At 29.5% G+C, this 25770-nt stretch overlaps 1 protein-coding gene across 7 annotated transcripts in view; it reads left to right on the top strand.

The window, feature by feature from the left end:
• The window catches only part of Pde11 (Phosphodiesterase 11), a 295736-nt gene that overhangs the window by 240377 nt on the left and 29589 nt on the right, over positions 1 to 25770 (top strand). For all 7 annotated transcript variants that reach the window (XM_014415309.3, XM_014415310.2, XM_067045590.1 and 4 more), the window contains one exon: positions 15360 to 15465. In XM_014415309.3, coding sequence (XP_014270795.1) covers positions 15360 to 15465 — 106 coding nt within the window. The remainder of the gene's footprint in view (positions 1 to 15359; positions 15466 to 25770) is intronic.

The following is a 25770-nucleotide window of genomic DNA, read 5'->3' on the forward strand; positions in this document are numbered from 1 at the left end:
TATTTATAAATATACTTGAATTTTTGTTTTAAAATGTATTATTATTATTGTTGTTTAAATTATTTTTCCTTTAGTTTAGTCTATATATATGGAATGAATACGTAAAACGCAAATACTGGTGAAGTGTGCAAAAATTACTGCTACAGAAATATTTGCAATATTGGAAGAATCAAACCCGCTTAGTTTGATTATTTATAGAGGTTCACATTGACAATGGCTTATATGTAACCTATAATTATGCGCATAAATGCAGTTTCTATACTGTAGAAACCATTAACTTTTCTACTTACTTAAGTATAAAAATGAATTAGAATTAATCTTCGAGAAACGCCATGTGAAGATGGTGTTATAGGGTTTGTACTTAATTTCAATTTATGCAAGAACTAATTGATGGTTGGGCATAAGAAGGTTTGAAGTAGCTCGTTAAAGCTATTGTTGCAAGTATGACTATAAAATTAATGGATTATCCTCTAACAATCAGTAAATTTGTTTACTACTTCTTTAAAATAATAGGGTATCCAACACCTTTTCAGCCTTTTGCGGTTGTCTGTTGGCATGTCATGGTAGCTCATTGTAAGAATATCTATTAAAAACATTTTGTACAATCAAGTCATCTTGTGTATGACGGTTCGAAATTCTCATTTGTTTATTGGAATACAATTATAAAATGTGATACTTCATTATAAAAAAATATTTCTATATTCTTTGTAATTGCTGTCGGGTTGTTGTCATCTATCGAAAGTAGGTTTGCCTTACTTGAATAATTCAAAGAATTCACTGAGATGCATCCCTCAACTTCAGAAATTACGAAAACCCTTTCCTTTTTCCTGTGGCCGATGTAATATATGCAGCCTCTCACTCCGCCTGCATCAGTTTCCCTTAGAAAGTGCAATTGACTTTCCTACCAGAGAGGAAAGTCAGCAATTGGCGATGAAGATGATTGAAATGTCTGCCGTCGAAGATGTTTCTTATTACCCCTATTTGTACAGAACAAATTTAGGAGATTATTGCTAGGGTCTATATGATAGCAATCAACACGCAGTAAATACGTTTTCTGTCTAAATACATTTAAAAAATTGTGCATTGCCTTTTTTTTTTCTTTTAATCCGACCGTACCTACGACGACTATCTCCTATGTTCCATTTATATCTCAATAATTACTGACTTATATTTCCTTAAAGCATTATCACATTTTTTTTTTATCATTATTTAAATAAAGGTGGATGCCGAAACCAAGTTTTGGCCAATTTTACTACGTTGCTCTGTATAAATAATTTATTTTTCCAACACTGCTCTACTCGCTGTTTGTAGTAAAAAATAAAAAATATAGAAATAAAACAAATAAAAAAAAAATAATTAAAAAATAAAATAAAATATGTAAAAAACATAAAAAAATAAAAATCGAAGAGGAGTTATAATTTATAAAGAAGGCGATGTGCTTTTAAAAATTCAAACACTAATGTAATTTTAGCTTCCTCATCTGTGAGAGCTTCGGATACATTTGGGGTCAGTCCTATTCTATTTATAATTGGCAAATAGTGAGTACACTCTTCAAAAATATGTCTAATCGTAAGAATGGTCTGACAATATTTGCACGTTGGAGGCGGCAGTTTTCTGATCAGGTGGTTGTACTCGTATTGTCACACGTCATTGTACTCGCTTCGGCGGTACATATACTAATTGTTGTTGTTATGATCTCTCCTAGAAGGATTTTATTGTATATATGCCCAGTTTTGGCCAATTTTGGAATTTGCTATATATATTTTTTTTACAACACTGCTCTACTCTCTATCAGTAAATATTTTTTTTATAACATCTTTGACTAAGAATCTAAACAATTAAATTTGTTTTTTGTCCATTAAATAAAGAATTATTAGAAATTATCGCTAATTATACCGACTAAGGTTGCAAATGTTAATTTTTCCTTTCTACAGTAAGAGTATTTACAGCTTACACGGGCAAACTTTCTTCAAATCTGACATGTTTTTTTGCCCAGATTCCCAGTTTAGCGGCAAACCCTCACCGCTCTCCCACGATACTGATTAAAAGTTGAAGATCTCACGCTCGTTGGAGCACTGGAATATTGAAACGCTCTGAGTGGGGGAGTTTAATAAAAGTTTCTAAAATTCGTCTCAGAACTTGTTAAGTAGCAGTGCTAAAGGAATTACAACTTTTTAATGACTTCTATTGTCAATTTAATGATTAATTTTATTATTACAATTTCTGTTTTTATATAGATTATTCAGATTATTTATTCCTCTTAAAAGAAAAAAAAGTAGTTTTGTTTTATTGAATTATATCTTTTAATTAAAATTTTTAATATTTTATCAATTTAGTGCTCTCAAATACAATGTTGAAAACAGTGAAACATACCGTTCGATTTTTTAAAAATTTTTTTTTCTGACTTATTGAAAATATATAGATAACAATATTGATATATACATGTATATAAATACATCAATATTGTTATCTATATATTTTCAATAAAGGAGGTCAGAAAAAAAAATTTTTTTTAATTGTTTATTGAAATTTACAACTGTTTATAAAAAAATAAAATAAAATAAGAACACATTACAATCTTTGGAAGGAATCACTCAATAGTGATACTCTCAGTCATTGCTATGGAAGAAACTATGGCCATCTTCTTTTCAGACGCCTCAGAGATTATCAGCGATTGTTAAGGATAAGAGATTAGGAACTATCGTAAGAACTCGGGACAAGTCTGCAACGAATGGGATGTCGAAGTCTTTATCAATGAGTTTTAAGTGACGTATCTAGGAGCATCTAGGATTTTACGGATGGTTTTGGATTATGAGGATTGGATACGGGAGGAATTTGATGGTTTTGTGGATTTCTCAGTTCCGTATGTCCAAATAGGGTGTGATCGTGGTAGTGTATAAGAGTTTTTGTAGTAAATGGGAGGTTTAGAGCGTTTGTCAATCTAGGAGTAGTTTCTTATCGTTTCAGACGAAATATAAAAATAAAGTATACGGAATGAAGGAAAAACATTTCGTAGAATGCCTAGAAATAACATCAGCAGTTATTTTTAAGAAGGTCTCTTTACCAGGTATTTTTTAAAATTCATATATTCGTATACTTTATTGATTTATCGCGAATGATCAAGTATTTTTTAGATTGATAAATTTATTTTATTGAGTTTTTATGTTGAATAAATTCTTTTGAGTTTTATTAATTTAAAATTAATAAAATCGGATATAATGATCATATTCGTAAAGGTAGCCCCATTATAAAGTTTACGAATTAAGAAGTTTTTGCGGTAATGAATAAATATATATTTCTTAAATGTCAATAATGTTAAATTCACGTCAGTTAGTTATCGCCAAATATTATACCTAATCGCTTAATTAATCAATTGTAATATTTAGCTATTGGTTTAGTTTCAGACTTATATTGCATACAATATAATGGTAATAATTATGATACATATGATGGGTAATAATGAATTTGAAGCTACTTGCAAAACGATTATCTAAATTAAAATAGAATAAAAAAAATTACTTATTAATAAAAAATATATTTTGGTTACTTATATTTTTGTTGTATTATTTTTTTATTATTAATATCAATCAAAAAGACTTTTTGGACCACTATAGATTTTTAATATAAAATTGTGTTTCTGTATTGTTCTGCCCTTTTTTGTTTGCAATTTTCATTTTCATCCCAGTCACAATATTAAAACATTTTTTAAAATATAAAATTCTTAGAAGTTGCTCTGTGAATATCTCATTTAAAATCCTGCTTATTCTTAAATGTTTATTTACTGTGATCATTATTGTCTTGGGGCTTTTACATCTTATGTTATATGTTAAAGAATATTTGAAATTGTGACTTTCTGTGTTTAATTCTTTTGTAACCATGTTTCAATTATAATTACTTTGTTATTGGGGATCAATCAATGATTATTTTTATAAAACATAATACGTTTGCGTTATTATTAACTGGAACTTCAATGTTCCACTTTTTTTCTCAACTTTTTATTTTAAAAACCTTTAACGTTTCGGCCCTTAGGCCATTTTCAAGGAACTAATTCAACAACCTTAACTATTGATGTTATAATTCATTAAATTGTCTTTTTGCTGGCTAATTGCCCATGTTTTATATAAACTATATAATTTCAATACAAAAACTATTCCACAAAAATATTAGTCTGCAAAAAAGACAGTTTAATGAATTATGACATCGATAGTTAAGGTTGTTGAATTAGTTCCTTCAAAATGTCCTAAGGGCCGAAATGTTTGAGGTATTAAAATAAAATTGAGAGAAAAAGTAGTTCTTTTAATTTTGTGATAATAATGAAAAAAAAATCATTCTGCAGCAATCAATATATTAAATCAGTAATCCAATAAGTTTGTGTTTTATTAATTCTGACAGTCTACGTTTTGGCACTATCAGTAATCCAATTTCATTGTCGTTGAAAACAGTGTACACAAACTAATTTGCTATCAGCATTAAATAAAGAATATCAATAAAACGTAATTGGAAGTCATTGTTACTCTGTAAGTGATTATTAAAAATAAACTTTAATTATGTCGGAATAATCACGCTGAAGAACGCCCTTGGTTCTTTCTCTAAGAAATGTTTTAAAACATTTCTTCCTAGTTTGTTGTAAAATCATGTTACAGTATCTTTAGAACTGGCAGTATAAAGGTTTTATGTTTCCGGCGTGAAAGTCTTACGACAATAGATTGGAAATGGCCTATTTTCAGTTCGTGCTTTACGTTCCTTTTTATATACATTATTTCTTTGGTATATTCTATTTGACAGAAAAATGAATGTTTATATGCCTGTAGATAATTGACAGTAAAATATAATTTTATTGTAACAATGTAAATATAAGAAATAATTCACTTTGTTAATAATTGAGTACGAGAAGCCATCCATGTCATATTTGTCAAAATCTATTGTGCGTCAACACCTGTCAGTCTTTTGTATATGCCTTAACAATTAATGACTAGTCGACGTCAGTGCTAATGGTTTTTGATATTGAAAGGGTCTTGTAGAGTTTTTCTATTCTTCTCAATAGTATTTTTTTATACTAAACTTTTCTTATTATTTTAGGAGAAATAAGATGTGGATATAATTAATAACTAAATAGGTCTACAAAATTTAACTTCTGGAAATTTTATGTGATAGTTTTGGTTGGTCTTTAAGTTTATTGGTAAACTGAATCTGAAAACGATATCCGTTTTCTTTCGTCACGTACAGGTTATTTTACAAATTCATGATATTTAATGTCAGTTTTATAGCTCATTAATCAAGAAAATCTTTCATAGCGCCAAGGTTTCTCTACCAATCAACTTAAAAATATTAATTTATTCCAAATGCCATAAATCAGATTCCTATAAGTCAATTTAAATTGAAAACATGAGATAATATATTTATAATTGTAATAAATTCCAGAAAATTTTTTATTTTTCTACATTTATAATTATGACATGTGATAATAATTATAACATATTTATATAATATACCTTTGATGCGCGGTTATAAGGGCTTAAGTCGAAAATATAAATTTTTCAGAAGAACAAAAATAAAGTTCAAAACATTGTGTTAAATTTAATTATTGATATTTTTGTAATTGTTATTTTTATAAAACAATATAGTAGTAAGTCTATATGAAGCATATAGACCTTATTACCAACCGGTAGCTCTGATTTGGTGCTATAATACGACAATCTCTAACTGCTCAAAAAGTGACTTAAGCACTTATGACCGCGCATCAAAGATATAATATAGTTATCTCTTATTCACATAATAATAATTATAATATATTAATAATTAATGCAATAAATTCCAGAAAATGTTTATTTTATTCAATTCTTCCACATTATTCTTAATTGTTTTCGTCAAAATGAGAAAAAATTGGTGGCAAAACATTTAAATTTACCAAATCATACATGAGTCATAAGGATTTCAGGTTTTGCTAGAAGAACGTGTGGAACTAAATCACTCTCTGTAACAGGGGAAACAAATTTTTTTTAAAGATTTATATGTAAGATGTTGTTTTTTAATGTGCAGAATTCGAATATGAAGATAGTTTTTTTAATTTGATTTTGTTTTCAATTTTAGAGCATTTTTCGAAATTATTTTGTTAAATTAAAAAAATAAGTTGTTTTCGCTCTAATTCTCTCAATATTAATCTCACTTGCCGAAGAGATTGAATTTGTTAGCGTATTTTCGTGAATCTTCTTGAAAACTTTAATACTCGTATTTACTTAGAACCAAATTCAAAAATTTTAGTATTGTGATAAAGAATAGTATTCTCTCTTTCATGTGATGAAATATACAAAATAAAATATACATTTCTTAGATTTGAAAGCAATTAAACGTCTCTCGAATAAGTTTTATGATTCATTAATATATCAAATTGAAATTGACGTATTAGATTCCTATTTATGTCATTCGGCATATTTTAACGACCTTTTGATACGATCAAGAAGTTTGAAGTTGAGTGCCCCAGATGCTATGAAAGAATTTTTAATTTTTGTCAAAAATCAAATATATATCATAAAATTTTTAAAAAACCTGTACGTTATGGAATAAAATGGAGTTTAATTTTGGTTTCACTACACCAAAAAACATACAGGTCAGCCAAAATTGTTAAATCAAATTTCTAGTTGTTGACCCCTGTAATATATAAAAGACAATAATTATTTTTTAATGTGATTAGCCACATGTATAGTACTTACAGAGGTGATGTTAGCAGCGTGGTAACGCGCCTGTCTGCCAACCCAAAGGTTGCGAGTTCGAGTCCCAGCCTCCTCCCAGGCATTTGTGAGGCCCGTTAGCCAATTGGTGGCACTCAAAAAATAGGCGTGGGAGTGATGAACCCTACCTATGAAAACCACGTCATGAAACGCGCGATGTATTTCCTAAGTACATCTCGGGAGGCCTTGGACCTCCACGGTCTGTCGCGCCAATAATAATAATAATAGTCGAGGGGGAGAAGGATTCAGTGGTGTCTAAAGTAAAACTCCTTCCTTGTTTATGGATACAAAGAGGTTGGAAATTCTGAAAGGAGGCAGCATGAATGACTGGGGATTAGCATCGAAAAGAAGGATTTCTATGTGAGGGTATTTGTAGGTTGGAGGTTGACACCTTATATTCAAGATATTTATGGAGAAACGTAGTATGAAATCAGCACATGTTTGTTTTATTTTTCAATAAGATTGTTATGTAGGGATTATTGGTACTTATAATATTTAAACGCATCAACATCATATTATGCCTTTTAAGCTATGCCTTGGTATCTTCTAAGACAGCGATTTTCGACCAATTTGGTGGGAGTTTTTTGGAGGTTTCCGCATTACATTTCTTTTTCAATTGACACTAGACTAAGCCTAAACATTTATTTTTCATTTTAACTGAAAAGGTAGTAGTAGCATTTTACAGGATGCGTTATGTACTGTCCGACGTAAAGAGGTTTTGCTGTCAAATTCATTTATACTATTTTTAGTGTACCTTCAAATTATTAAAAATGTGCAATAGTAAATAAAAAGTTGAGAACTACTAATCGATATCACGAATTTTTATACCGAGAACACAGCTTAATTTCTGTTCTGACTTATGATAGCTACTAAAAACTTATGGATCGTTTGCAACCTCAAATTAAATCATTATAAAATTACTCTTCAGTGGCATGAACCATTTAAAAAGAAAAATGTTATTATAACTTAAGTATATCCCTTTTTTTTTTCTTTTTTTGTAAAACGCTAATTTTTCGGAGTCATTTTCCGTCTTCAGGGTTTGTTCTCTACAATTTTAAAAGTATATATTGTGAAATTGAGCCTTTCTGATACTATATTGTAGTATATAACACGATTAAATAAAATAATTTATCTAGATATTTTTTTTAAATTATTTAAAATTGGTTTAATAGTTTCAACAATAACACATAGTAATATTCATATCACCTATATATTAAATTTTGCATTTCATATCTTTATTTACGTAATACAGAAGTTAAATTAATGTTGGAGGCTTTCTGTCATGTTCTCAGTCTTTTTGTTTTTTTTTATCTCTTTCCAGGCTATTTCTAACTTACAGAGGGGGAGGGAGTTACCCTATATATTACCATCCTGCTCTATTCTAAGCAGAATAGAAGTCGATGTCATCTAACTACCGAGACGATATATTTATGAAGTACTCATGTAATATCTATATTTTTTGTGACCAGTCATTCAAAATAACCGATATTTTTTTCGACGTATTTGGTTTATCACTTTTAATTATGAACGCATATATTCGAAATTTGAAGTTCACTCAGTAAAATTTCAAAAGCAGTAACTTTTATAAAGATTGGTGTATTTATTATTTTTTTTTTACTTCGAATGAAGTGCTCTACCATTTTTTTGTTATTTATTTGTTTTGTTTTTGTGTATTTTGACGTTATATGTGTTTACCTATAGTAAAATTCACAAAAAAATGAATGAAAATTTTTTTTTTTTCTAATTTTTAAACATTTTTATCTTAACTTTAATGTGGAAGAAATATGGAACGAGCATATAAGATAGTTTTATATATTACATCGACTTACAGACTCCGATCCACTAACATGTTTCCAAAACTCTTGTTCATGGTGGCCCAGACTCTTGTTGAGTCATCCCTGGTTAAGAAAGACGATGACTGAACTTCCTCAGATTGTTTGCTCTGGTTGGAGTGTTTCCTCTGTCTAGACCCTAGTGCTGTTAGGCGTGACTTGGAAGATGAAGAATGTGGACCACCTGGGCAAACAAATACCGAAGTGTAGTGGTCTCTTAGCAATGGACCACACAGAGCAAGTGCCTCGGTGTCGTGTTTATGTTAGCGCTGGGGGAAGTTATTGTCAGTTGCTGTTCGAGTGTGGTCATGTAGAAGTAGTGAATAGTGAATGGAAATCAGTGATTTGTGATTGCATTTATCCAGTGACATGAAGATTGGTTGCTGTTTTTTAAGATACTTCAGCATCTGTTTAGGTGATCTTTAAAAATTATTAATATTTAAATAATAAGCTTTAAAGCAGGGTTGAATAAAAATTAGCTGCAGCTAAAACTGTTATTAAATTAACTAGGGAAATGGTGTTCGTAAACTCCAAGAATTATTTGAATCCATTAGGTTTTGACTTAGACTTAACGTTTTTTTAATCAATTTAGTTTATTTCTAAATTTTTTTCGAAAAATTCCTGAGTTTTTATTTTTAAGTTTAATTGTATTAAGCGCCTTTTGAAATTGAAATCCTTGGTAGTTGCGCATACGTTTTACAGCGCACCTAGAGCATGAAACCAATATATCACCAATTTATGGTAGTAAGGAATTCTTAGTAACCAAACAAACTGATCAGAAAGCACAAGCATCTTGTTGCTTGGTGTTTAAGAAAATTAAGAAGATGCAAATTACATCTCCGAAAAAGTTACGCGAATAACAGAGTAAAGTATGAAATGGCGGTGTGATTACCTTATGCTGAAATTAATCAGATAATACTTGCATTGAATGCTCTTTATTTTTCCAATTTTAGAGATAAAACAGTTTTTTTTATATTTAATTATTTAGTCACATGAATTGTCTTAAAAACTTAGTTAAGTAATTTTTTTTTTGTCAAACTAAATATTGGAATTTTGAGTTTTCTAATAAAATTGAATGTTTATTTATTTATTTTTAGATAATGTGCTCTTATATTAAATATTTATGTTTTCGTAAATCCCTACTTCTTCAAATTTCAGCATTCCTTAGCTCTTAAAAATTATAATTAACGTGATTTAAATTTTTGTTTTTATAAATATTTACACTTTTTAACATTTGGAAATTATTAGAAAAAATAGATAAAAAAGCCAATAGAGTAAATAAATTATGAGTTATAAACAATGTACAATAAACGATTGATACACTCGATTTATTAACACACAATTTATACAGTATTCAAGTTTTTTGCAATTTAAGAAAAATTTTCACTTATTCTCTTTTAGTATATGTTTGGTACGCTTGTGGATGTGCTTTTTTAGTGGTGCCTGATTTTTTTTTTCCGTATGAACAATTGGAAATAGTAATAAGAGAGAAAAAGGTTTGTGTCAGTATATGTGCTGTTTACTGTTTGGAGGCTGTAAGTCGGACGAAATTATTGATATTCTAGTCTACCGAGAATTGAAATAAAATGAAAAAATAATTTTTCATTTTATTTTATTAAAAGAATCAATCTATTACTGTCCTTGTCCGTAGTTATTAATCACTTTTTTCTCTCTAAATTATAGTTGTTTTCTTTTTGTTTTTATAGCCCTGATGAAGACCTGAAAATCAGGTCGAAAAGTCGGCATAAATAAATATTTTTTTGTTTATTTATGTTGTTTTTGACCGCACCCCCCCCCCCCCCCCCCCCCTCCGACCATCTTCTCCAATCAGTAATCAACGGTCAACTATCTACCCCTCGTTAAAAAATAATTTTATTCTGCGACATATGTCCTCTAAGAATAAATACATGGTTCATACATTATGAGTTTTGTCTGGCAAGCATTTACGAGTTTCCAGTTAGCAAAATGAGATTATTTTGAGATCTTGGCTTAACTATATTGTTTACATTGATGTGGAGGTTTGGTTATGCAATAAGTGAAGAAATAAGCGTTGTTTAAAGGAAAGAATGGATGAGGATTGGCAAATGGGGATGGTGAGAGATTTCCAGAAGGAGGTTGCACGTATGACGATGGATTTGCAGAAGAACGAAGTTCTATAGGAGGGCATATATAAATTCATTTGGCTGGGATCTAGTGTTTAATGGGTGGATGAATGGACAAAGAGTGAGGAGATCAAGGAAGTATGTAGGTTTTTTTATTTAAAAAACTTGAAATAGGAAAACACCAAGGAGGTTGGATAGAGCCACTTCAACTCGGTATACCAAGAGGAGACTTGAGAATTGCTGTTTACTTTCCTCATTCATATCTTTTGAATGATCCATAATTTCCTCTAGTCAAATTTCTAGCTCCAAATAGGGGGGAAATATGTTATTATTGTACGTTTTTCTGTTTTTCATTGGATCAATTTATTTTTTGGCGATAATTTAGAATTTCTATTACGTATGGGGCCATTTTGCTGGTAATGTTTTTAGCTCTGTTGCATTTGTTATGTATATTGACGGTCTTGTAATTTTACTTGTTTAAATAACAAAACTACTTGTTACAGATTTGATGATCATATATTAATAATTATGGAAACTGCATTACTTGTTACTATGTTATATTAAAAAAAAAATAAGGTGCTCTTATAAGTCTTCAAAAAACTTTTTAAACTGCCCTTTCAGTAATCTTTACGTGGATTACTTATAACGAAACAAAAGAGTAATCCAACTACTTGTTTCAATGACATCCACCAGCAACTGATTTAATTTAACGATTTATTTTTATTTTATCGTACTTTGTTTATCTTGTAGATTTATTGTGATAGCGAGTTTTTTTTTCTCCGCTAGAAGAGATTGCTTGTAGACAACGAGCCTAAGACTTTGTTTTGGAAATCTTCCAATAAGCTGTAGTAGTTTTTATTTCTTTTGTTGACTGCTCATATAGATGTTAATCTATTTTTTATTACCATAATAGTGTTTTATATAATAAAAAAAATCAAGAAATGATCTCATAAACTTGTTTATCACATTTATGTAATGTAGAATTTATTTTACTTGATTTCGTTCCAAGATCTGGCCAGAACATGGAACTGGTGCAGTGTTTATATTAAGTTGCCTGGATTAAAGAAACCTGGTATATTGATAGTGAGGTGTTGCAAAGACTGGAAGCAGCTGGAAACTTAATTCGGAAAGGTTTACTCTGCAGAAGAGAGGTGTCAATGAAAACAAAGCTATAGATCATCGTTCTTGCCCATCGTTTCTCACTCCTTGGGGTCATGGACACTTAGCTTTAAACACAAACGGTAGATTCAGGCAATGGAGATTAGATACTTGAGAAAAGTTGAAGAAAAGACCAGGAGAGACAGAATCCACAACACGACAATAAGGCCAAACCTCGAAGTGCAGCCGATGGAAACCACTTTTGAAGTGAATATACAAAGATGATTTGGGCACCTCCTTAGAATGAATGTGAAATAAACCGCCAGGATGACATATTAGACACGAGTGGAGGGAAGGAGACTAAGAAGACGACGATCCACTTGGGAGGAAGTCGTTCAAGAAGCATTCTTAATCAAGAGAGAAACACTTTAGAAGGCACATCCCCTACTCTGCAGCGGTAGAGAAAGAGTCGTTTATGATGATGTTGATTGGTTCGTTGAAATGTTATGATTAATGTAAAAAATGAGTTAGGTCAAAAGTGGGTTATTTTTTTACCAGATTTAGGACTTTATTTTATTTTAGATTTTATATTCTTCATTTTTGACGGACCAAAAATTTTGAAATTTATACTTCAGCTTTCTTAGAGTTAAAATAAAACGAAAAAATCTTATTTACACTGTATGTGATAACTATGTTTTTCTTTTCTTGATGAAAAGAATGAGATGAAATTATATGGTTATTACTAAAAATTGCTCTATTACCAAATATTGATTATAGACACCTGAGAATCAATAGCTAATCCAGTTTAAGACACATTATAGAAGAAAAGAATTACTTAAAACAGTAAGAGTAAAATAAAAACAGAATATGATTATTTTCGTTTAAAAAATATACGTAAAAACTGATGTTTCTTCTTTTCAACTTACAAAAATATCTCATATTTCTAGACCAAAATAAAACCAAATTGTGAATGTATGTTTTTTTAAATTGATTTAAAATTATTATTGTGTTTTTATTTCAAAGTCCAATGGATGTAGGGGGTAATAATAATGGGGAGGAGGTAATGAGAACTAATGAAATCAACCCCTTTTACAATTGATGAATTTTGAGAGTCGTCTGAAGAAAGAATGTTGTGTTTAATATATATAAATTGAATATATTAATATTCTATATTAATTATTATATTTCGAAGAAAAACTTATGTATGTACACATAATAATACATAATGAACATATATGTCCTTTCTTTGCCTGAAGGGTATTTGAAGGTAGGTTGTGTAATCTGCTATATACATGGGAGCAGTGTGGCGTTTACTCGCCGTCTGCCTTGTCATGAGTGGGAAGGGACCACTCTATCCGTGTTAATTTTGTGTTTAAATTATATTAGTAATTAAAAACAATTACGCACAAAAAAATAACGGGAGACTTAATACCAAGCATGAGGGAAAGAGATATATAATTAAAACCGATATTTGTTTCTTCATCACAGATACTTAATCATGTTCATGATTACACATATCCATATACTTCGAGAAGAAGCGATCTAGGAATAGAAGTTTGAGGAATATTGTTTACCAGAGAATAACTGGAGGGGAAAGAAATATACCAGAAAACCTACGAATATTTTTCAGCTGAACTTTGCTTCCACCAATCAAAAGATATACTGTTCCTTCTCAACCCTTGGGGGCTTCACTACCGTTGGTGTGCAACATGAAACTTTAAACACCAGTTTAACAAAGTTATCCGTTAAGGAACAAAGTAACTCACGTCGTCGGTACTTTTTATAACCACCATTCATTTGTTATAATCGTCGATTAATTTTTTTTTTCGACAGAAGTGTGAAACCAAGTAAATCGAAAAACTCTTGATTCGTAGTTGTTTTATTCTATTTTTGGGCACATTTTAAACCTAACAATTAATTGTTTAATTAATCGTTTTATTCGGTAGTATATCCACTTCCTAGCACTCACTACTAAAAAAAACAACAATATTATGAAAAACTTAATTTATTATAGATTTTATAGTCCCCTCAAAAATATCGGGATTTCGCAGTAACGCGGCTTTCAGATTTTTGCTCATGATATATATTTGTGTTATTTTTTAATAAGATTATATTTGAAAATGTATTCTAATCAAAAGTTTGTATACTTACTTCTGGAAAGTATAGATTTTTTTGACAAATTTAAATTTTACATCAGAAATTTATTTATTTTATTAAAAAATTTAAATTTTCCCATTTCAAATAAGTGTCCCATTTCAAATCACTATTTGCAAAAATAAATAAGTTATCTTCATAAGATTCTCTATAATAATATTTAAATAATAACTTTCTGAAAGTGGATATATTGATTTTTATTGGAAATTACTCATTTGTTTAGTTAATCAATTAGATATTTAAAATTAGACTCCATTCATAGTTTTTATTTATTTATTTTTTACTGTTTTTTCTAAAATAGTGTACTCTTTATAATATATTTATTTATATAACTATGTATGATTTTCCTGTGCATAACTCCCTAAACATCTGAGTCCTGCCTTTCTTTTTTATTCGATGTATATACATTTATGTATAGATGAAATATTTATAAATTCCCTTAGCCCCCTCCCGGTGCTGTACGTAATCTACATACTCCTCAGTAAAAAAGGATGGAAAACCTTAACGATGTGACAGGCTCCTGGCATGAATATATTTTTTGGTAGACTTGTTTCAGTTTTTTCTTATTCTATACCTTAATGTTTAACATTCTTATAGCTATAGTTTGTTATTTGTTTTACCATTTTGGAATTTGTTTGTTTGTCTCATTTTTTTTCCCCTATCCTATACCTTAACGTTTATAATGTTTTTTTTTTATAGCATCTGGTATTTGTTATAAAATTATCCTGTTCTGTCAGAAGCAAATATTTTGTAATAGATTAACTTGTAGTTATGAATTGAAGTTGATTATTAATGCTTTTTACTATACTTTACGTCTCCTAATTACTAAATTCAAAAGTTTATCGCATATTGTGAGTTGTCACTGACCATTGTTTCTCTTGGCCTATACAATCATAAAACCCGAATTGTATAAATACTGTTTAAAGTATTTAATTTATTTTCTACCCAATTTTATTAACTGTCCATTTCTCCATTATTTCTAATTTATATTTAATTACCTTATTAGATTTTTAATTGCTTATTATTTTTGTTATGTATTTTTTTAAAATTTTACTACAGTATAAAATTAAAAATGTATATGTATGCAGATAAAAATCACCTCACTTTATCATACAAAAAGTATTTGTACCTAGACATGTATCAATTATAGTCTTGTGGCCAATTGTTTATTATAATAAATAAAAACAAGTTTATAAAAAAAAAGATGAAAATAAAGACAAACTAAGACGTGGTATTCACTTAACTTTTCCTGTCTTAAAAATATCTTGAATTTTTAAAATAATTTTGATGTGCGTGTTATGTTTGATGAGTATCATTATGTTTATTGTGTTTCTGTTAACACTATCAATAGTATATTATGTGACATGTTAACACCATCAATAGTATATTATATGACATGTTAACACTATCAATAGTATATTATATGACATGATTGTCTGTTGCAGGACGGATGACTGCGGAGTGCTGGTCAGGTCAGTACGGGGACGAAGAAGCCGCCATAGAGGCATGGCTAGACGAACATTCCGCATTCGTCCACGACTACTTCACCAGGTAAATTAATTAATAATTATATTATTTAATTATAATAATGATAAGCTATGTATGGTCATATGACCCTGTTTATATTACCTTAACTTGCTCAGTTTGAATGATAATAGAAATCTGCACTTTTAATTGTTTCTGAGATATAGTTTTTCATAAACCAAAAGTTTTGGTCGAACAATTAGTTACCAACATTTTTTGAATCTACTTTGACAAATATTATGCGAACTATTTCTTCTTTAAAGATAAATATTATTAATTATCCTTAAAGTACATTTAATAAGCTTTATTTTGATTGCTAATAGACATCTGTGAGTCTGATAATTCCTGAGATATAGTTTTCCCAAAATTCATTTGAAAATTAAAACCCAAAAAAAAATCGAAAATAAATTTAGTTATTTCGTCATTAAATGTTGCTTTTCATTTTATTACACAGATTTAAAAATGCATTGTTTGTATTGTTTATTTATGCACTTTACCAAATTTAAAAAATAAGGTAGTCATTAGAAAGCTTGCTAGATAATATAAAAATATTATGCTATACATTTGTGTGATAAGGTCGATAAAATCAAGGCTCACTAAATAGAAACAAATTAGCACTTAGATATCATTTTGAAAGCAAGCCTTGATCAAATTCTAATGTTATGGTAGACATTAAACGCAAAATTTAATGCTCTAAATTTTATAAACTAGTCATTTTTTCGATAAAGTGTTAGGCCTTGACTTATTTTAAATATAGTTAAAAAAGTCGGAAAATTTCGATGTCAAGGAAAACTCGAATTCCTAAATTTTGTACGATCGCGTACTTCCCCAAGTTCTGGATGGAGTTGAAAGTTCCAAATTTTCAATATCTTGGGTTGGATCCAGTGGTATAAACGATTATACTTGTAGTTATGTCTTATTAATTCTTCCGGGAGATTGCCCCTCCGCAAAGACCTAGGAGGTGGCAAGGCTCTGTTCCCTTGGTCGATTCATTCATCACTAATGGAGAGGTTCCTTCCCACTCGTGACAACGCAGACAGCGAGTAAGGGCTACAGTGCTCCCCAGTACACAGAGGATCCCACAATCTACCTTAAAATACCCTTCAGGCATTGAAAGGATATTTATATCTATTATTGTATACATATTCCTATTTCTGTATAATGTTTTGGTTTTATATTTCAGATAGTAAAATTATTAGAAGGGTGAGAGAAAAAAATAAAATAATAACTGTTTTGTCCTACCTTAAGAATGTATATCTGTTTTAATTTAACTTTATTGACGGATGTGATTTTTTAGAAATCAATTTAATTAGTATTGTATTCTGGCAATGGTCAGATTCCTCAATCCCGTGATGAGTTGAGTGTTGGCGGCTTTAGCGCACTTGCTCAGCCTCCACTGGCTCACTACCAGTGATGCGGCGGGAGGGATGCGCTGGGATCTTTTGAGCTCTGATCTACCCCTCACACGTGGGCTCAGGGATCCTCATGTCGATTGTGTAAATATTGTATATTAGAGTGTAAATTTGACGAGAGAATATAATATTATTATTAATTTATTTATTTTATTTTATTTTAGTATGTATGAGATCATTCATCACTATTACCTATTGCCTACAACTGTGTGGCAGATTGTAATATCTATCAATAAATAAAAAGTATTTAAAAAAAAATAGTATTGTACCATTGTATCATTGATTTAATGATATTTCCTTAGAAGAAAGTCATAGTTTAAAAATAACGTAATCTTAGTTACTTGCATATTTCTAGTATACATTTTTATTTTAATCAGTTTCTCCAATTAGGTTGTATAAATGTTTTTCCAGATCAAACAGATTCAGTTTATTTTGTTAATAGAACTACGGCTCTGGAAAATCTCCGTTGGGACAAACGTTTATGTGTTCCAAACATAGGTTTCGCATCCTCAAATACCGTTTTTTCGCCACTACGGAAAACAAACCTGTTGACCGTAAGGTGAGCACTGTCTGACGTACAAGGAAAAGTGCAAAGTAATTAGCACTTATGGAAAGTAATATTACTGCGTATGTAGGTAAAATCAATCGAATGCGCGCGATAAGATAACTTGTAAGCCTGCCACTGCCTTCGTGATGAGATAAAACAGTGATAGCCGTCGGGAGGTAATATAAATACACTATCCTAATAATGTATTAAGAGAAAATAAGTATACATGGAAAATATGGATATACATGGTTGATTATTGCTTCCTCTCGCCCATATTTTATATTTTATAAAAATTTGGCTCATATTTCTCTAGTGAAACTTTAATTTCAAGTACAGCGGACTCTCGCTAATCCAAATTAATTAAAACCAATGTGGTTTCGGATTGCAAATAAATTTGGATAAGGAATAATAATATAAATCGAGAAAAAAAAATCTTCATAAATAACTATACATATTTAAAAACCAAAATTATAAATGTATTTACCTAAAAATATTGTTGCAACAATAAATCATATTTCGGAAATTTACTTTTTAATTATTTTCTTGTGAAATAAACCTGGAATTTTCGATTTTGTGAAAAAAAATCTATATTTTATATGTTTAATTAAGATTAATTTAATGAAAAGAATTATTATATCCGTCTATAAAGAAACTGAGAAAACAACTACGCTTCTAAATTTTCATACAAAACTTAGATTTTCTTTTAAATAAAAGTATTTTTAACTAGATTATTTTAGCTTCAGAACTTAAGGTATTGATTAATTGGTTTTATTGAAAGTATGCATTTATGCACTACTTGTATAAAATGTAATCTCCTACTTATTTTTCTTAGGAGTGGTTCGGATTATGGAATAGTCCGGATTAGTGAGAGTCTTTAATCTTTAATCATTATAAAAAATACAATTTGTAATATTAGTGAGGATTCCTGTATTGCTGGTACTGTAGATGCCCTGTCCTATTACTAGTGCAAGAGCCCAAGAGGAAAAAAAGGCAGTTATTTCACGCCAATTTTTAATTACTTTTATGGAAACTATGTATAATTACTAGTCTAAATTAATGTCTGCCAAGTATAGGTAGGGGGAATAAAAATGGTAGCTGTTTCAAATTGTTAAAAAAAAAGTAATTTTTCATTTGGAGCTATATATCTTTAAAACTACCAACAACACAAGATAACCTAAGAGAACTTTATTTAAAGTAGAGTAAATTTGCTAAAATATAAGCCCTTATAGAGCTATTTACGTTTGTTATTTCAGGAGATATAGCTTTTTAAACAGCAATATTTCATGAAAAATCAGAAGTCAGTGAATTTTTTTTTGAGAAATTTATTTCTAAAAACATGCATATGTGTAATAGCACTCAAATTAATGGTAGTTTAAGGTGCTATAAATTAGTCTACAACGTTTTTCTACGTTGAAGTAGAAGTTATTATGATATTTGCTATAATAAATTGATAATATAGTTATTCGGACAATATTTCATGCGCAATATTTATATTTATAAGCGAATATCATAAAAACTGCTACCCCTACGAAGATACCTGTGATAAAATACATTATAGTAAATTAAATTACCTTTATTTTTGGTGCTGGCAGACATATGTACGTCTTATGGTTCCAGCGATTTATTTTTTCAGTAAGCAAATATTTTATCTGAAGAACTAGAAATTAACATTTGGTGAATTTATTTTGTCAGATATAAAAACTACTATTCCTACTAAGATAGATGTTATAAACTACTTTATAGTACATTTAACTATCTTTAATTTGAGTTCTGGCAGACATCTGCTTATGTTATGACGTCTTATGGTTCCTGAGATATATATTTTACCGTAGCACTGACCGTATACAGTTTTTTATTACAAATATTTACATCTTCTCAAAATTAAACTCATATGCACTATGAGTCGAAATTACAAAAAAAAAAAATTGTGATTATTTAAACGGATTTTGATGAGCTATTCCTTTCTCATCACCGCTTTACCTCTATAAACTTCGTTTTAATTTTAATTTATTCTTAAGTAGCAGCTGATAGGTGTAATAATTGCTTGCCTATACTTTGGTATTCAGCGCATCTCTAGGACTCCTTACCAAGCAGTCTGAGTTTGCAGTTACTTTAAACAGCGTAACTCTTTTTATGTTTCAACTCTTCGGTAATTAGGTGTTAGGGTTTATTATCAAAAGAAACAGTAGGAGAGAGATAGGGCTATTCATGGACTCCTGAATAACTCCATTCTTCTTCGATAATTAGTTGGAAAATAATAATGGAACCTATTATTTTCGAATTGAACTTATTTAGCCGTTGAAGTGTTTAGAAATTGAATTGTTTGATACTCATCACATTAACCTTTTCATTTTTCAAAGTTCCACCATTATTTTAACTTGTATAAGTTCCATAATGGTTCTTTACTACCGATTTTTAGTTCTTGGTTTCTGTAATATAATATAGGTATTGATTGTGGATTTATTTGATTTAAATTTTAATAAAATATCTTTCAAAGCTATTATTGTAATGTTTCATTAACATTATTCATCATAACTTTTTATTATTATGAGTCAATGGTTGAACCGTGGATATATATAAATAAATAGAAATTGGTTGGGGGTGCGGTCAGTATTTCAAGCCTTCGTCAGGGGTGAGAACAAAACACTACATAACAACCATAATGAATAAAAAGAATTACAGAATGATTGTTATTTACTATAAGATTACTTATTTATAATGAGAATCAAATTTATTTATTTAAGTTACCTCATACAAGTAATAGTAAAGCGCGAGATCAAAACCAGGGCAACTACTTAACTATTCTCTTGTTTTTAGACCTTTGTTTGAACGCCTCTGCTTCATCGAAATTAATTAATTTTCCGTCTCCCTTTTAGGAGAATATCTTGCTCTTTGGAGAGAATATCTAATGTTTTCTCTGGTATTTACTGCAGTGAGTTTTTTTGAGGAGTTTTGCTGAAAAACTGTTAACGCAATCTACAAATTATATAAAACATATTTCAAATTGACAGCATTCTGGATTGTGCTAATTGGATGAAACCAAAATGCTAATTTGATAAAATCAGTAAAATTATGCATTTTCCAAAATTATTTGTTAAAAGATAACTAGTGTTTTATATTTTGTAAATTTGTATTACTTTGGTATCGATACATTTACATGTTAAAATTAAATGAACCGAAATGTTATATGACTTAGTTATGTCTAATTTAATTGAATTTCTTATTAAACTGTATTAATAAAAAAATTGTGGAGTATCTAGCAGTCGTTTTTCACTAATCTATATTAGATTTACCATCATAAAAATAAATTATACCATGCATTTAGATAGTATTTTTTTCAAAAAAGGGTGGTTTGGAAATTTTTTTTTCATTATCAGTAAATATGAATTAAAAAGTCTTAAATAATGATAATGATATAATAATTTTATTAACCTTATCATAGTTTCATTCCACAAATATAAACAATTCCTAGAAGTATTTGTAGTAGTTTATTTAAAAATTTATTTATTACTGTTAACTTTGCTTAAGATAAAAATGTTTAAAAATTTGGCCAATATAATCAGGGAGGTGGCATAATCCTAATCTCCTTCAAAGTAAAAGTGGTTACGGCTAAGTTTACGTTGAAGTTAATAGGAATATTCGCCATTGTATCCTAAAAGGAAACTAAAGGTAACCAGTTATTGACTCATACACTTTCCTTACTCCTGTACCACGTCCCTGATCTATCATAAGGCTCGCCTTTTTGGCTTCACATTTCCTGCCAGCTAACCCCTTTTCATTATACTCTTTCCTCCAAGAAAAGAACAAGTCGAAATATTACAGAAATTTGATAGATATTTGTATATGAATAAAAAATGAATTTCACTAAATTAACAAACTACCTCAGTAAAGTTGTTTATATATCTTTTTTTCTTATAACTATTTTCTTATTAGGTTTACCTTAATCCAAAAAAATATATATTTTTTCTTCGCAATCATTACGATAGACCCCATTTATGCTGAACTATTTTCAATGAATATTTATATGAAAATATATCATGATGAATTACACATACATAAATACATTTTTAAAAAATTCTTTTTGTAACTGATTTTTAATAGTTTCTTTAGTACCAGAATTGCTTCTTAAAAACTAGTGGTATCTGGAGATTTTGCTGTATTTTCGGTCGAGACTCCCAGATTATGTTCTCCTCGATTCGTTAGGATCCAAACGACCCTTGGTAATAAAATAGTGAGCGTGAGACAACCACAGATTTATGAGGGTTTAATGTCGTGGAAGGATTCCTATCCGTGAGGCCTCGTACTTTGACTGTTGCATCACGACTGCACAAATGCATCGGCCGAAATATGCTGGCCTCATATCGTTTTCGAGTTCAGTAACCGCGTGTTTTTTGGTCCCCGTGGAATTAGAGAAGGGAGAGTCGATTTCGATGATGCATAGCTGGGAATATTTCACTTGAAAACGGAAACCCTGCTGGGTGGCTTTAGGTTTCATTTATTTATTTATTTTTTTATCTTTGCCTATAAACCTTTCCTAAAATTCGACTCGCTCATTTTTTTTTTAAATACTATTCCTATTATTTATTTATATTCAGTTTGAAACCAGGTGTGTAGATACAATTTTTTATTGGAGTTTCATGTTATGAAACAGAAACAGAAATTCCGTTATGAACTCTTCAGTAATTATAAAGACCTTATCACAACTTAATATTTTTTCTGACATTGAGATGTGTAATTTTAAAGTATTCCGGTTCAAAATTAATTAATATTTCATTGTTAACTATTTTATAGTTATTTTATGCTAACAAGTATTTATAAATTTCTAGTTGAAACATTGGTCCTTCTATTTATTTAAAATATTATTCTTTGGAATAGTACTTTATTATATTAATTATTTGGTTGTAATTCCATTTTATTGGCACTTTAATGTACATTGTTATTATTCTTAAAGGAGTAGGAGCCTCAGATTAAATTTATTTTCATTTTTTTAATATTTTATTTCTTAGTTGAAACTACTTAATATTTCAAACTTTCTCAACAATAACTAACTCTAGTAGTGATAAAGGTGTTATTTACCAATCTGTTTACTAATTAATTATATCAGACTTGCGTCCGGCATTCATTTTTATTTAAGGAATTTTTTTAAATTCGTTAAAATATTTTGTATTATCTTTATAATTAAAAAAAAAATATGATTCTTACATATATCTTATGCCAGCATGAAACATAAAATTAAAAAAGGGAGATTATATGGATTAAAATAGCCATATTTAACAATGATATCTAACGAACTTAATTTGCAATTTAAAACCAACCAAAAAGAAAACAAATAGGAGAAAGATTCAACTATGGATTTCCAGTTCGAAAAGGAAGTTATGAGATCAGCTAATCATCGTGCCCTAGATTTATTTGAACTATTTTTCGATATATACGTACATCTGTATAACGAATTCTATAGGTAATTGTGCCGTTGGATTAATTTGGTATGGGAATAACTAGTTTAGTACGTTCTCATCTGTTGCACTCCAATAACGAAACACTTAAAAAAAGAAAAAATGAGACAATTTTCTTTTCTTGGCCATAATTTTCTTTAAATTTATTTATTTAATGTAATTTACAACTGTACACGATAATAAATACGACAAGTAAATTGGATGAATGTTTCAAACACTTTAAAATCTTGAGAAGGAAACCATTGGTGGTACTTCAAGCATTAATTTAAATTAGAAGATCCTATGGCCATCTTCTTTTCAGACACCTCGGAAGATTATCAGGGATTGTTAAGGATGAGGTTAAGAACCTCCATACTAATGGGTTAGGTTGGGTAAGGAGTTTGGAGAATGAAAAGACGGATATCCTTTTGGGCGAAATATGCAACGAATGGGATGTTAAATAATTATTTTAAAACATCTTTAATCTGAAGTCTCCCTGTTGTCGAATAATTAAAACAAACAATCGAAGCTAATCCATCAGAGCTCGGTTTCATAATGAACGCTCATAGTATTAGTTACATAAATAAAAATAAAACGAACTATTAAGAATAGACACTAATACTTTTAGTTTCAGAGACGATTATTTTTGTTATTATAGAAGTTGAAAAGAATAAGCCAGTGAAATTGTTCCAAATAGATACTTCATCGTTAATTTGTATTTTATTATGAAAAAGGGCCAAACGCTATGGGGGCCTATTTGTTTTCGTGTCAGTGTCATGTTTGGGTTCCACATGGCCCATGTCAGCTGAATCCACAAAAACTGTCTTCTTGGAAGAGTAGGTGGGGGTTACCCATATCGACTGTAATCATCGGGCCTGGCACCAACTGATAACAGCTTTTTTAAAAGAGCCCATCAGACTCCGCTCGGGGAAGTTTTTCCTGAGCGAGACTTGAGACCATATTTTCAATGAAGTGATTGGAATCGCAGTATACTTTAAAAGAAATATATTATCTCTCTGTTTTATAAAAAGTTTTTTAGTGATCACCATGTAATTTTTCATTTTATATTCCCAAAGTAATCAAAAACAGAAGATATTTTAAAAAAATAATCACAGAGGTATCTAAATATCTCTCCATTATAGAAAAAGGTTTTTAATGATAGTGTAATATTTTATTTTACATATAAGGTGGAATAATTAATTAAAATGGGTCGTAAAAAATTTAGATTAACTTATGAAGAACGCAAAAATCTTTAGAAAAGAAGCAGATTTCAGGGAATGTTCTTCAGAGGAAATCCAGTCAAAATTGTTAGGGAATTTCAAATTTTGCCACCTTGCCCCATTAACTTATAGCAATTTCCCTGTCTATAAACATAATCCACGGCATGATAAGGTAAAAGAATATTCTTAGATATACATAAAAATATATTAATAAATAATTTATTATAAATTCAATTTTATTAATATTGTCTTACCTCAAGAGGATTTACTATACTCTGTTTTCTCGAAAATGGGGAAAACTACAGTATTGGTCAGTAAAAAGTTCTGAATAAAATCTAACCACTTATTATTAAAACTATTTTATCATCACGTACTCTTCTTGATGAATAAAATAGTTTAAATATTTATTAAACAGAATAGAATAAAATATATATTTATATCTCATTGAGTTAATTTAGAATTCCCTCAACTAAATTTTATTTCTTACTTCTGAAATAATAAAATCTTCGTTTTCTGTCAGATTAGTTTCCATTTTAACTACTTTTTAAAAAAATCATGAACAAGTCGAAAGCCATAAATTAGCTCTTGTTGTCAGAAATTAGAGTATATTTGAAATTTCTTTTCTTTTTTTTTTTAAATAAATTCAATTGCGGATTGCTTCTTCTTATGACTGCTCAATGCCCTTTAATAAGGACTGTACAGCTTGCTTGATTTCCGCTCATATCTCACCTAAGCCGATCGTTCTTAGCTCATGTAACTTGTTTGGGGCGTAGCTTAGTACTTCTACTCACGTCTGCCAACTTCATCTCCTTGAAGTTCTATTGGATTTATATCAGTGCTATGAGACTGCCATTTTGAAATATGATTTTCTATATCTCTGAGGTATTGACTATAGCTTTTTACTGAACCTGAGGCTGTTTCATATGACTGCCAGCGTGACGTGTGTAGTAAATGTATAAAGAAGACTCAATTAAATGATATTATAATTCTATCTTATAAGAATCTGTACTAATCTCGGATTCGCAACATAAAAATAGCTCAAAAAAATTAACATTTTTATATAAAAGTTAAATCACTCATCCCATTAGATGCCTTATAACTCGATATTTAAACCAACCGATATGATTTTCTCAACTTATCATTGGGTAGTAGGCGTATTCTCGATTTCACCGGTACCCAAAATATTACCACTTATAATTTTCAAATTTTCTTGAAAGAGGTTTTAGAATAGTTTCATTAGAAAAGAAAAATAACTTGACAACAAGCTATTATATTTCCGAAATACCCAAACGACTGGGGACATTACTATGTTTTCGAAACACAATTTTCAGAATTTCCTAAGTGATATCTAGCCACGGAAGAGCATATTGGCCTGGATAAGACGAAAAGTGAAACGTACTCTTTTTTTTTATTTAATAACAGATCGCCCTGGTGGGCCTTACATGGTTAATATAACAGTTACATTTTTTTTTTTTATAATTGATTATGGGGGGTAGGGTTTAATCTCATACAAAACTAACTATATACAACGTTACAAATAAAAAAAAATCAATAGATAAAAATAACAATTCTTAATAAGAGAAAAAATTAAAGTTAATAACAAAAATAACGGTATTCGTAGACCTAACAAAACAAACTATTGCTCTCTGCAAAGGGGGGGAAAACAAGTTAATTTGAAAACCGGACGAAGGGAGAAAAAATAAATAAAATAGAAGTAATGG

Source organism: Halyomorpha halys, unplaced genomic scaffold (genome assembly GCF_000696795.3).
Source record: "Halyomorpha halys isolate HHAL.00 unplaced genomic scaffold, Hhal_1.1 Scaffold98.1, whole genome shotgun sequence".
NCBI lineage: Eukaryota > Metazoa > Arthropoda > Insecta > Hemiptera > Pentatomidae > Halyomorpha > Halyomorpha halys.